Source organism: Myiozetetes cayanensis, unplaced genomic scaffold, assembly GCF_022539395.1.
Source record: "Myiozetetes cayanensis isolate MyiCay16 unplaced genomic scaffold, myiCay2020 scf40, whole genome shotgun sequence".
Taxonomy (NCBI): Eukaryota; Metazoa; Chordata; class Aves; order Passeriformes; family Tyrannidae; genus Myiozetetes; species Myiozetetes cayanensis.
In genome coordinates, this window is record NW_026087632.1 from 1,234,974 (window position 1) to 1,248,217 (window position 13,244).

At 45.3% G+C, this 13,244-nt stretch overlaps 1 protein-coding gene across 3 annotated transcripts in view; it reads right to left on the bottom strand.

Moving 5' to 3' along the window:
- Positions 1-13,244, bottom strand: part of BICD2 (BICD cargo adaptor 2) — a 68,768-nt gene that overhangs the window by 10,920 nt on the left and 44,604 nt on the right. For all 3 annotated transcript variants that reach the window (XM_050330262.1, XM_050330261.1, XM_050330260.1), the window contains exons 3-6: positions 8,494-8,646; positions 6,471-6,923; positions 4,936-5,955; positions 3,707-3,858 (exon numbers count right to left, since the gene is read on the bottom strand). In XM_050330262.1, the coding sequence (XP_050186219.1) occupies positions 3,707-3,858; positions 4,936-5,955; positions 6,471-6,923; positions 8,494-8,646 (1,778 nt within the window). The remainder of the gene's footprint in view (positions 1-3,706; positions 3,859-4,935; positions 5,956-6,470; positions 6,924-8,493; positions 8,647-13,244) is intronic.

Here is a 13,244-nt window from a genome sequence, read left to right on the forward strand (position 1 = left end):
CTTCCTTTATTTACTGTTTATGAAACACTGGAACATGGGGATGGCCATTAACTAGATCTGGACACACCTGTTTTCTGCTTTCCAAGGCCTTCTGCTCTGCTAGAAGGCTTTTATTTTACTTTAGAAAAAATTCTTTATTTCTTTATTTTAGAAGAATGAGAAATGTCCTGTTCTCTTATACACAAAACAAACCTCACGCTGAAATTCCAAGTCAGATTTTTTCCTCAGCTGTTTTGCCTCAGTATTTTTTCCCCTGTAATCAATTTTAAGATACCTGAGGACGGATTTGCCTGTAAGGCTGAAGAACAAATTGTTTACAGGCAACCCAGAAACATATATTGACCTACAAGACACAGAAATCATCCTTCACTCCTATCCTAAATCTTAGAAAACCGGATATATTCAAGTTCCCTCAAAGCACTTGGGAGCAGCTCTTTGCCTAGCAAAGAAAAGAATCAGTCTTTCTTCTGACAGTATTTTAAAGGAGGATGAATTAATTTATGTCAAATTTACCACTAACCTTCCTGCTCACACTTAAGGATCTATATCCTGCTGTGTTAAATTTTAGGCACCCAGTGCTGTCTGGGGTGCTGCAGCAGTCCCTCAGTGCTGGGAGCTGTTAATCTGTGCTGTGCAAGCCTTCCCTTGTCTCCAGCAGAGGTCTTATTGCATTTCCATCACTTATTAAAAATAGCTGGTAGTATTGTCAAATTAGTGGGATTAACCTAGTTTAAAGAGGAAATTAGGTCAGTTACTATATTTATGCCCAGCCTCCAACTCTCATGTATTGTTACAGCTCTCTTGCATCCTACAAAATGGGAGTTTTCCTGTGGGAAATACACATTTTGCTTTGTTTCACACTCGAACACAACAGCAAAGGAAAAGTGGAGGGGTAAAGGCTCCATCACTCCTTATCAGTCTCTGCTGGTACAAACTCTTGGCTGTTATAAGAGGTGCTCCATTAGGAGGCTGCTGGTGACAGTGAAGAATTAGGCTGTTACATTCCTTTGATATTTGAAACACACCTAAAAATCACACTCCAAACCAGTTTTTGAGCTTATCTCCACTAAAGCACCTGGGAACACCCCTTCCCAACCCACCTCAGCTGACCTGGATGAAACAGCCACTGAGAGGGATGCACTTGGCCAAACACCAAGCTACCTGTGCTCCCTGACCAGGGACCAGGAGGGGAAGGGGTGACAACACCCTACAGTACTAGGTCATAAATTCAGAAATTACAGTTGTTCCTTTAGGCAGGGGGGTCTGTTGTGCATCTCCAAACAGAGCTCGCTCCTCTCTATTCACCCACAACTCCCTGGGAGAGCACATCAGGACACAGCTCCCGAGTCTGTTCCTTTCACAAAAACTTCTATTCTGCCTCCCATTTCCCCATGCCAAGGAATCCTTGTTACTGTCTTCCCAGTGAAAGGGCAAGACTGACTTCTAGGATAATACCCCAAGAGAAAGGCAGAGAGAATTACCCCTCTGGCACTTCTCTGAGAATTCTTCCTCTCCAAACCAGTTCACGACCACCCCCTCAAACTGAGGCAGAAAAAAAAAAATCAACATACTGCACTTATGTGGAAGTTAGCCAGCTGGCTATATCTGCATCTAGGAAAAATAACTGGAAGTTAACTGCATGCTTTTTCTTTTTCCTCCCAGCTTCAAGCTGATCTACAGCTAACAAAGAGATTGCAATTTCTGCATAGTAATTACACTCCAGAAAAGGAGAGAGAGAAGGGAAAGAAAGTAGGACAAATCCAGACTGTGCAGGCCATTCCTTTCCCTGGCAGAATGAGCTGCCACAGTTCAACCTTTAGCATTCCTTGGTATCCATTTCTCTTTCCATGATTACTCCATGCACAGATACTGCTGAGAAAGGCAGAATCACAAGGAAGCCAAAGATTACTCAGGCAACGTGAGAGCTCCTGCAGAAGCACCCCCAAAAATGACTGTACTGAGAAGCCTCAGGAATCCTCATCTGCATGCTCATGATTCCTTACCATGGTGCTCCTTAGCAGATGACAGAGAAAACCTTTTGTGGCTTTTTTTGTTTTGTTTAGTTTTTAAAAAGTGTCCAGAGAGGACAGAGAAGGAACCAGCACAGAGCACATACAGACTCCCCCATCCCTGTGGCTTAGCTTAAAAGCAGGTGTCTTTGTTACACTGGACAGCATCCTAAGGCAGTGCCTGGAATGCACTTAGGGATGTGCAGCAAATCAATGCTGCCAGGGGTGTGCCTGTGAATCCCCCTGAGCTGAAACTGCCCATCTTTAGAGAAAGGTTTCCCTTTCCCTGTTTCCCAGGAGACCATCTCTGCACAGGAGCAGCAAACTGAACGCTCCTGAGCTGTGAAGCAGACCCAGAATGTGGAGCATGGTATTGCCTCAACACTCCCCAGAAGAGTTCTGTGTGCAAGAAGAAGGAATCAGTGACAGCAGCATTTACCACTGCTCCAGCACATGGCATGTTGTGTGCTGTGTAATGTGCCATCACATGGCACGTGCAGCACAACGAGGCAATCAGGCCCAGCTGAAATGGATTTGTGAAAGGAAGGTCCTGCTTGACCAAGCTGATCTCCTGTGACACACTGACCCACTTAGAGGAGGCAAAGGCTGTCAGTGTGTGTCTCTGGACTGCAGTAAAGTGTTTGGCAGTGGCTGAACGTGAGCCAGCAGTGCCCAGGTGCCCCAGAAGGCTGATGGCAGCATGGCCTGGATCAAGAGTAGTGCAGCCAGCGGGACCAGGGGAGTGATCATCCCCCTGTGCTCGGCTGCACCTCGAGTCCTGTGCTCACTTCTGGGCCCCTCGCTTTAAAAGGACACCGAGGGGCTGGAGTGTGTCTGGAGGAGGGCAACAAGGCTCACAAAGGGTCTGGAAAACAGGAGGAATGGCTGAGGGACCTGGGTTTGTTTAGACCCGAGGAGGCTCAGGGGGGGCCTCATCACTCTCCACAGCTCTCCGACAGGAGGTTGTATGAGGTGGGACTGAACTCTTCTACCAGTGAGAGGACAAGAGTAAATGGCTTTAAGCTGAGACAGGGGAGATTTATATTAGATATAAGAAAAAAAATGTCACTGTTGCTGTGGCCAGGCATGGGGAGAGGTTGCCCATGGAGGTGGTGGAGTCGCATTCAAGAGACATCTGGATCTGGCATCGGGTGATATGGTTTGGTAGCTGCAGTGGCAGTGCTGGGTGGAGGGCTGGACTTCATGATCTTCAAGGTTCCTTCCAAACTTGATGATTCTGTGACTATGTGTGAGCAGGGGTTTATGTCTGTTAACACCACAAAGCTTAACTAAGCAGCAGAAGCAAGCTCCAAAGCCATAAGCAACAAAATCAACTCACACAGGTCAATGAAATGACAGATGTTAACTGCAGGATGGACAACCTGATAATAATAATAATAATAATATGCTTGCAACATCTTTACTTTTTCCTAGGTCATTAAGGTCAAGCAGAGTCGCATTTTCAGTGCCTGATAAACGCTCATTTTGCACTGTTAAATGTCACTCCTCCTCAGAGCTACTGGCTTCGAGAGCCAGTGATTTGCAGCAGCACGTTACATCCCTGCGTGTTCCTCATCAACAGGAGCATGTCACAGACACACACTGCAACAAGGACCTGGGTGGGTGGGGAGGATGTTCAGCTCTTCCCCACACCAGCAAGGACTGACATCTTGCACAGTTCATGTTTTTTTTTTTACCTTGTAGCGAACATTGCTCTCAGGGAGGAGAAGGTGGCGGCGTCTTCTTTCAAAGCCTTCAGCTCGTTTCGCAGCTTCATCATGGTCTCTGTCACCATCGCTTTCTCGTTCTCATACTTGCTTTTTAAGTTGGCAAGGGCTACCTCTGCAGTCTGTTGGTTACCAGGAAGAATGGAAATGTAACATTTAATGAAACTCCTCACCAAACGGCTGGCTAAGAGATTTCTAATCACTACTCACACAATGAAGCATTTACTCTGCACTGGAATGTTAAAGTTGCCATCAACTTTCTTACACAGATAAAATAAACCTTCATTTCTGGACATTTGGAACAGACACAGGAGTCTCCTACTCCCATTAACCATGCAGCAACATGCAGGAAGTTACAGAATATACATGTAGTGACACCTCCAAATACTAAAATAAATTAAAACTTTATATACTTCAACACAACGGAATGAAACAGTCTATTTAGTATCTTGATATTTAAATGCATTTGTCAGTCACTTGCACAGTTCTCTAACCCTTATAGCATTTTGCCTATCTTACATGTGGGACACCCTTATTAAAATGTGCAAAAGAAAACTTAATGTATCATTCTTAAACAACGCTGTACCTTCCTTTCTTTTTTTAAGACAGCTTCAATTTCCATTGCTTTAACTGTAGAGATGACAAGGCATGTCACATGGTGTTTTAGTGGCAGTTATTTTCATCTACTACACTGCTAATGTGTGTTGAGTGTCACAGACTGATCCCCCAAGACTAATTTTATCTTTCACCCATTATTTTGACCGTGTTCTTATATTGCATCCTCATCTTGGAAGGCTCTCTTTTATTTTGCAGTTCAAGAGAGAAGTGTACTTAGGTTTCAGAACTCTTTAAGGGTAACTACTCAAATTCTTTCAAGTGAAAAATAAGATTTACCTCTTCATTTTAGGTGTCTCACAATAAAAATAAGCTGATCTAATTCAGACAGACAACAGGCTGAAGTCTCAATGAAGTCTCATGAGTTTGTGACAGCTGAAGGCAGTTCGAGCCCCAGCTCTCAGCTTTACAGAGCTGGGTGCCTCTAATGAACAGTCCCGTTCAGCCTCAGACTAGACAAACATCAGCACCCAAAAGCCCCACAGAGCTGAGGGAATGGTAGTGTGACCTCAAAGATAAATTCCTTTGTGCTTCTGCCCCAGTTCCCTGACGTTGTGACCTTCCCACCTGTACCACCTGGTTACCTGTTTGTTGGCCTTCAGCACAGTCCTCAGAGTTGCAATCTGTTCCCTCTTGGTGCTCAGCAGCGACTTCAGCTTCAGGATTTCTTCCATGAGGGCTTCCTTGTCCTTGTCCACCACGGGCCCAAGCTCTTGAGTGGTGACACGCTGCCTGGACAGCTCGGTGGTTCTGTCCACAGCAGCCTGCAGGTGTTTGATCTGGTCCCGAATGATGGCGATCAGGTTGTAAATGTTCATGGGCTCCTTCCGCGGGTCGGACACGGGGGACGGCAGAGACGACACCGGGGACGGGCTGCTGTCACCACTCCCGTTCTCTGCCTTTCCCAGCTCAATAGTTAACAGCCCTTTGGAAAGAAGAATGGGAGACCTTCTTCCCTTGGCCTCTGGACTGCTGCGCCCACCTTTCCCTTCCTTGTAGTAGTCCAGCATCACCCTGTTCGGAGTTTCGTTGTTGCACATGCAGACGTGGTGGTACAAATTGGCCAGCTCTTCGCTGAAGGTGACCAGTTCATCCTGGGCCACGCTCAGGCTGCCCTGTGTTTCCCCAGCAACATCACTGACTTTCTTCAGCTCCTTCTCCAGCCTGGCCACCTGCTCTCTGTCATGCCTACTGGACTTTTCCAGGGAGGTGATCTTTTCAGTGAGAGCTTGGTTCTCGGTCTCATATCTACTCTTCTCCTCCTCATATTTAGACTCACATTCTTCGTACTTGGCCTTCAAATTTTTGAGCTCTTCTTTTAGGTCAGTAGTTTCTGCCATGGCCACCTTGTACTTGCACTCCAGGATCTCTGGCCCGTTGATGTCGACCTCGTAATAGTCCCCATCTTCGTGGCTGTCTCGGTCCTTCTCGTTGTCGAGGGCAGACTGACGCTCCTTGCTGGCCTGCAGCTTCTTCATGGCGTTCAGGTTTTCAGTGAGCCTGCCAACCTTCTCATGCTGCTCTGAGAGGGCCCCCCGTGTGTTTTCCAGCTGCTTCTGAGATTCCTGTAGCGTTGTTAATAAGTTTACCTTTTCTCTTTCCATCTGAAAAGCAGGAACAAGGACATTTACACGAAGGGAACTGTACCACTTAAATGGTTTTATTCTAAGAGACAGCAACTTAGCCAAGGGTCCATATGGTTACAGTGATCCAATCACTTGCACACTGTGGAAAAGGCTATATAATGTGTTCTAAAATTATCTCAAGTACAGTGTTCACTGCCAATTCTTTCTCATTTCCTCTTTAAATAAATGCACATTTTTACACATTTATTCCCTAGCTGATGGTAAAAGCATCCTTTCAGCTAAAGACAAGATGAAGTTTATTATTACCAAACAAATATTACAAAACGTGCAGCTCGTCTATGGGGAAAGCTTGGAACTTCATGAAAGACTCAGAAATACCAAAACAACAAACATTTAACATCCTCAAATTCTTTACAAACACAGTATGAACTCCATGGTGGCCCACACGAGATACTGAAAAGCCCAAAATTACACCCCAAACAAACTCTAGGGGGCTATTCGGGAGCACGCAATTCTTCGGGAAACCCATTTACCTGCACGAGCTGCTGCTTCAGCTTCTGGATTTCGGAAATGTTTAACTCGCTCAGGAGATCCGAGACCAGACTGGGGGCTGGAGGGAAGCTTTCGTTCTTCTTGGGCGTCGAGGTGCTGTTCTTGCCGCCGCTGAGCTTGCTGAGGCAGTTCTGCTCAAAGCCGTTCATCACCTCGTCGTTGTTGGGCTCCGTGGCTTCGTCGCTGAACTTCAGCCCGTCCAAGGAGATGTTCAGGTGGCTGTTGTACATGGAGTCGTTGATGTTCATGTAGTGGGACAGCTCCTTGCGAAGGTTGTTCTTCTGCTCCCGCTCCGTCTTCAGCGTCTCCAGGGCCTCCTCCAGCTGGCGCTCCGAGATCTCCTTCAGGCGGATGGCATCTTCCAGCTGGCTGTTGAGGAACTCAGTTTCTTCTTCAAGCCTTTTGATTTCGTGTTTCAGGCCTTCAAACTCCACCTGGAGACACACAAATGGAAGGGAAAAAAACCCAAACAACCTGTAATGAAAATGTCTGCCTGCTGGGCATTTTGCTTTTTGAATGTCTGATTTCACTTGAATGTGGTGGAAATCCAAAACTTTTTTAGTTTCTGGAGTCTGGTTTTGGCACTGTGGCTGTGCCAAAAAACGTGGCTCATGGAATTTACCTTCCCAGAGACCATGGACTAAAATTACCAAGCAAAGTGTCAAATGAGCTGATCTATTCCAGCTTAATTGGGACAGGTGGGAGATACAGTGTGTGATACAGAGGCATCCCAAAACAGGCTTTCCCTGTTTAACTAACAAATTCCCTGGCCAACCTTCCCACAAAGCCAAGCTCCACATTTCCAAAACCCAGCATGGCAAAGCTGTGCTTCTGACACTGTGCTGCACTGCCATTAGAACACACCACTGGGTTAAAACTGCAGTCAAGCTCTGCTTTTATGCACTCAAAATAAAATGTTTTATCATTTTCTCATCATCCTTTCAGCACATCTTGAGAGGGCTACAGCTCAGACTCTACAATTCAATTCAGACTCACACTGATGAGTTTGATGACATGCTGGATGTTTTTACCTGTAAAACTGCATTTTTTTAAAATCTCTCTTGCCCTGAAATGATGAACACCAACGATTAATGTGAAATTTTGAATCACTTGGGGGAAGTAGGGAAGGAAAGCCTAAAGCTTATTTTTCCTTGCCCTGAAAGAAAGGAAATCATACCACATGATATATGACACTATTTATTTTTGCCAGCTGCTAAATCAATTTTAGATGTCAGCACAGAGCAATCTGGGAGTGCTGTACCACACCCAACTTACAAACCAGTAATCAAGCACGTTATGTTAATTCAGTGATGCAAGTTAAGCCTGGGAAAACTTGATGGCTGCTTCTAGTTATGTCAGCAGGATAATTAAGAGTTCATCAAATAAAGTTCTTCGAGGTAGAAAATGAAATAATCCATTGCCATGAAACAAATGAGCCCTTGATTCTGTAAACAGCCACTGAGATCAAATATTTCAGATTGCAGTCTGTTTTCAGAGATTCCAGAACACAAACACAGCAGTCAATAACTACCAGCAACTACCAGGATAGCATCTGAGGTCAGGTTTGGCTCAGCCCAGAACGGCAGCATCTCTGAATATGAATATTGTTCAGAAACACCCCCACTTCCAGACACTCTACAAGAGGAGGGTGGATGGATGGATGGATGGATGGACAGATAGATGGATGGAGAGGATTGTAAAGAGACACTGAAAAACTAGTGTAGCAAAAGGACTAAACCAAGCAACAAAACAGAGTGGTAGAGACTTTGCTTTCATCAGAGAGAGAGAAGGCAGTGGAAGGACTTGGAGGTCAAAGTAGAGGCAATAAAGCATTATGACTTAAACATTTTGGGACAACTCTTGGTGCTAAAATACAGAGCTTATAGTCTCAAAAGTGGTACAAACATAAAGAAGTGGTTGGACGTGCGAATGAGACAGAACAATAATGTAACACAGAAATTAACTGGTGCTACCAAAGCAAACCTCACTGGTTGAAAAACTTGCCTGATTTTGCTTCAGAACAGACACTTGTTTCTGGAGACAGATGTTTTCCTCTTCTAGCTCAGTGTAGTCTTGCAGCAAGCGTGCTTCTCGGAATTTGTATTCCTTAATATCATCTCGCAGACGGGCCCTTTGGATCTCCACGTTCTGGTTGACCTGGAAGAACAAACCAACCCCTAAATGATGGTGATTTGGTCAGCTACGATTAAATTCCAAAATGTTACATCTTTCTTTACGTGCACTAATCAATTACATTCTACTGAAACAAACTCTTCCCCACGCCCCCTGAAATCACAGAAAGTTAAGCCATTTATGTATTTATACATAATTAGATTTTTGTTTTCTTCCTTCTCTTACAACTGACTCAGAAAAAGTCAAGAAACAAGCAGGAAAACCAACATTCCCACCTGTGTCCTCCCACTGGCTACAAACGACAGGCAAAAGCTTTCCAGACCAGAAGTCAGTGTCCAAATCTGTTCCCCCTTTAACAAGAACAGCCTTTTCACCAAAGAAAAACAGATTCAGATGACTCCAGATGTTCTTATTTGGACATGTATTTGCTGCTGCTTTTCAACGGGTATTTTCTTTATGCCCAGAGCAATCATTTGAAAATGTGTTCTAAGGGATTCTTTGGGACACAGGCACTGAGTTAAAACTCAAATGAAACTCAAGATTCCAGGTAGAAAAAAATAGAAACTGTGGTTGACTTACAAAATCTTCCCTCCCCTCAGCCCCAAGACTTATGCAAGACCTTAAAGAAAGACTTAAAAGAAAAAAAAATAAATCACCATTGTTTAAAAATAGGTAAAAAGTCAAACCCAATATGTTGGTGTAGTATGATCTTGGGATCTTTCATGAATAGACACAGACACTTGAATAAATTGAGCTGGCAGCATATCCAGCTACGGGAATGGCTCACTGTACTTAGGCTGTTTTTTTTTTCCAGTGTTATTTTCCTTCAAGCCACATCTTCAAACACCTCATTAAAACAAAGTGAAAAAACTGTTCTAAAGCATCAACAGAATTAGTTTCAGATGTAGGCAAACAGGCACTCCAGTTGTTTATACAGGAGGGATCCACACGAGTACCCACACAGGTACCAACAGGCACCCCCAGCACACGGAGATAAGGGAATGTTTGCAGCAGGAGCCTGTGCCAAGACTCGAACCTGGCGTGTCCACAGGCACAGAGTCACCTGCAGCTGTTAACACCAATAAATTTAAATTACAGCTCCCTCACGTGTCATTTCAAGATTAGGCTATATAAACTTGCCCGCTTATTTTTAGCAGCAGAGAGCAGAGCAACACTCGACGGCAGACTGAGAAGCCAAAACTGCTGCAACCAGACACTCACAGTGCACCAGGGCAAAGGATGAGCTGCTGTATCCCACATTCCACGCCTGAGTAAGTGCTGGCTCCACCTCTGCACAAACCCAGGCCTGCAGGGAAAGCTCGAGGCTCACATCAGTTCACATCTTTATGTCTCCATAACAACTGCAATGGAGACCTCCAGCCAGATGAGCCATCCTGCAAGAGGCTCGATCAAACAAATCATCACACCATTTCCCCCATTCCCAAATAAGTGAAACACAAGGGAAGACCTCCCACAAAGCTACTGGCGAGCTTCTCTCCCCACCATTCAGGCTGCTGTGCTCCTCCTTCCTCTTTGGATGAGCTAATCTTTGCAGAGGTCAGTGCCTGAAGGAACCTTTGGGAACCGTCTGGTCTAAAGAAAGAATGGTTTCTGTCCAGCCCTGCCTGTTTCATTCAAAGCAACAGCAAGAGCTCATTATTTAATGTGCAAGTATTGTTGTGCTTGTCTAGCACAAGAAAAATCATTCCATTTCCATGTGTGCAGGAAGGCCAGGTTTAAAAATAGCTCCCTTGTTTCCTGACCGGGGGAGATCTAACCTAGATTTATTGGCTGTTTAGCAAGCTGTGCATTCAATTTGCCCTCAGCATTCCCCTTTCAGTCAGATAAATGTGCATGCTTGCAGAGCTGCAAGGTTCAACTGGATGCCATGTGATCTTGTATAACTGACCAAATGGTGGGATTTTTTCCTGCAGGAAAGAGAAGCTAAAGATACTACACCCTTCCTTGATCAGGTACAGAAGTGGGGAGTTTGAATGTTCCTTTGATCCTTGTGGCTTCAGTGGCTCAAGGGTATCTCTTCCTTCCTCCTCTACCCTGAGCACGCCCTGGGCACAGGGGAGAGGAGGGGCTGGGACACATGGGAATGTCTGGCCAGGCTCTTGGCTGTACCAGGTCACACCTCCACCCAAAGCAGATCACACAGTGCCAATAATATATTCAAGTGCTGTGTGGAGAACTCACAGCCATAAAATCCCACTGAGTGTTATTCTACCTGACAAACCCCTCAGCTTCTCAGCCCAGAGAACATTCCCACTATGCAGAACCCTCCCATCCATCCTGCCTAAGAAAAGACTGTGATCTGTAAGAGATTTTGCCCGATCTGAAGGGCACAGACTGCCTTGTTCCAGCTCCTAGAGAGACTGCCTTCAGCATTTTCACCCTCTCAGCTCTGCCTCAGAAGGTTCTGCGAGAGGCCCCTCTGAGTAGCACTGTTATTACAAAGAGCAGGAATTCCTTCAGGATCAAGGGTGAATCCACCCTTGCCTGCATGTCAAAAACACAACTACTGTCCTGCAACACTGCCAGAACCCCGCTTTTCCTAGGACACTCCAGCATATAAAAGTTACGTGTAATTTGACCCTGAGAATTATAATAATTGAGAGAAAAATCTCAGGTAGCTGATTCCTTCCTTAGTCCTGGGCACTGCACAGTGGCCTCCAGGTTACCAGCCAGAGGGTGATCTTGCAAGCCAACCTGTGCCACTAGCAGGGGTTCTGTTGCCCTGAACTTCACCAGCTCATGAGGTCAGTTTGAGTTCCCTGCTGTAGTAAAATGCTCACACCTGATTTTACTGATCTGTCATCATCAAGAGCCAAAGTTTAGTTTGCTGAAATTTAATACTAATTCTAGGATTAGACTTAATTCTTTTAAGTATATCTAGGTATGATCATTCCCTCTTGTGTTATTCACGGGAAGGAGTCACAAAAAAAGGATGCTGATGGTGGAACAAACACAGGACAGCAACTCATATGTATATATTCTGTTGATGTGGGAAGGAGAAAAATCACAGGATCATTTACCTTGGACAAGACTCCTAAGATCATTATCACTAACAAAAAACTGCCAAGTCCATCAAAATAACCAATTAAATCATCTCTTAGACATCTGAAAAAATACAAGCACGAAAAATCTTCCCCTGGTTCTCAAGTTACAAGCTTACAAGTTGTTTGGGGTTTTTTTTTCCCTCTTGTTTTCTTTTAGATACTAATCAAAACACTAATATTTGAGAGAGAAAAAAAGAACCCAAACATTCCATTGGATCCAACTGTTTGTTACATCAGCCAAAAGCGTTGAGAAGCCATGAAGTTACAGGTGAGTTTATCACAACGGTGGAGAACAAAGAAATGCACCGTCAGGGAGTGTTTTCTGCACAATATTAGCAAGACCAGAGCTGACAGTCAGATACCACAGCGTATCCTGGGGCCAATTAAATCTCAGAACTACTAAATCAGTATTAAGCCTTGATACAACACATATGTCCTCTTACATAAGTCATTGCTTGCTCCCTGTTCAAACATTTTATCTCAACCAAAGCACGCTCTCCCAGCCCTTCCCTTGTCAATATTATTTTGTGTGTGAAGGGAGGGTTAACACCTGGGCACATGTGACAGTACCTACTTCTGTTTAAGCTCCCTGCTCCAGTGATGCTCTCCAACTGCAAGCTAAACCCCCTCCTGGGGGTTTAGCTTGCAGTTGGAGAGCATCACTGGAGGATAAACACACCTGACCCCCAGCCACAGGCTGTAGCTGCCCACCCAAGTGGGCAATCTTTGCCCAGGAGCCTGCTGGGTGCTAAACTCGAGGTGTCTGGCACTGGTGCAGCCCACACAGGCAGCAGCACTGTGATATCTTTACAGAAACAAACAGATCCACCGTGTAGAAGAACCTGGGAGGGCTGGGATGAGCCTTCTGATCAGAAGCTGGGAGGGGGCACTGGTAGGTCTCTGGAGATCAGAGGATGACTGTTTAAAATCCATCTGAAATAACCCATTTTAAAACTGGAACAAGTCAGCGATTGTTCGTGGTTTCGTTTCCAAACGGTGATCTCATCATCTACAAAACTGAGCCATTTCCAGGAGCACGAGAGGGGAGCCCATTCCCTCTGTGCATTTCCAGCCATCCTTCTTCTTCCAAGACCCGGGAATGTCCTCCTGGGGCTCCAGGTAGCAGATGATCATGGGAGTCTGGGTGGAAAACACTGACCCAGACTAACACCAGCGTTATGAACGGCACTAATGCTGCTGCTCAGCCTTCCCCTCCTGCACGGCTTTGCTTGCTTCCAGCAGTTAAAACTCCAGCTGCTTTTCAAATCTCAAATCTAAATGCTTGGCAGCTTTCCATGTCCTTCCCTGCCACAACGAAAAACATTTAACCCTTCCAAGGGCTTTTAGGGTTACAACAGCCCTCTGCATTCAACGGCCTGTCAAGGACGTGGGGATGTTGTTCCCTGGGGGATGGCTGAACTCTGATAAACCTCAGGGACATCTGAACTCAAGCTCTGATTGCAGCAATTCTCCCTATGGATGCAAACCAGCAAAGATTAAACACGCTTCCAGAAAGCAAAATGAACACCCAGCCAGCCATACTGACACACAGAGCTC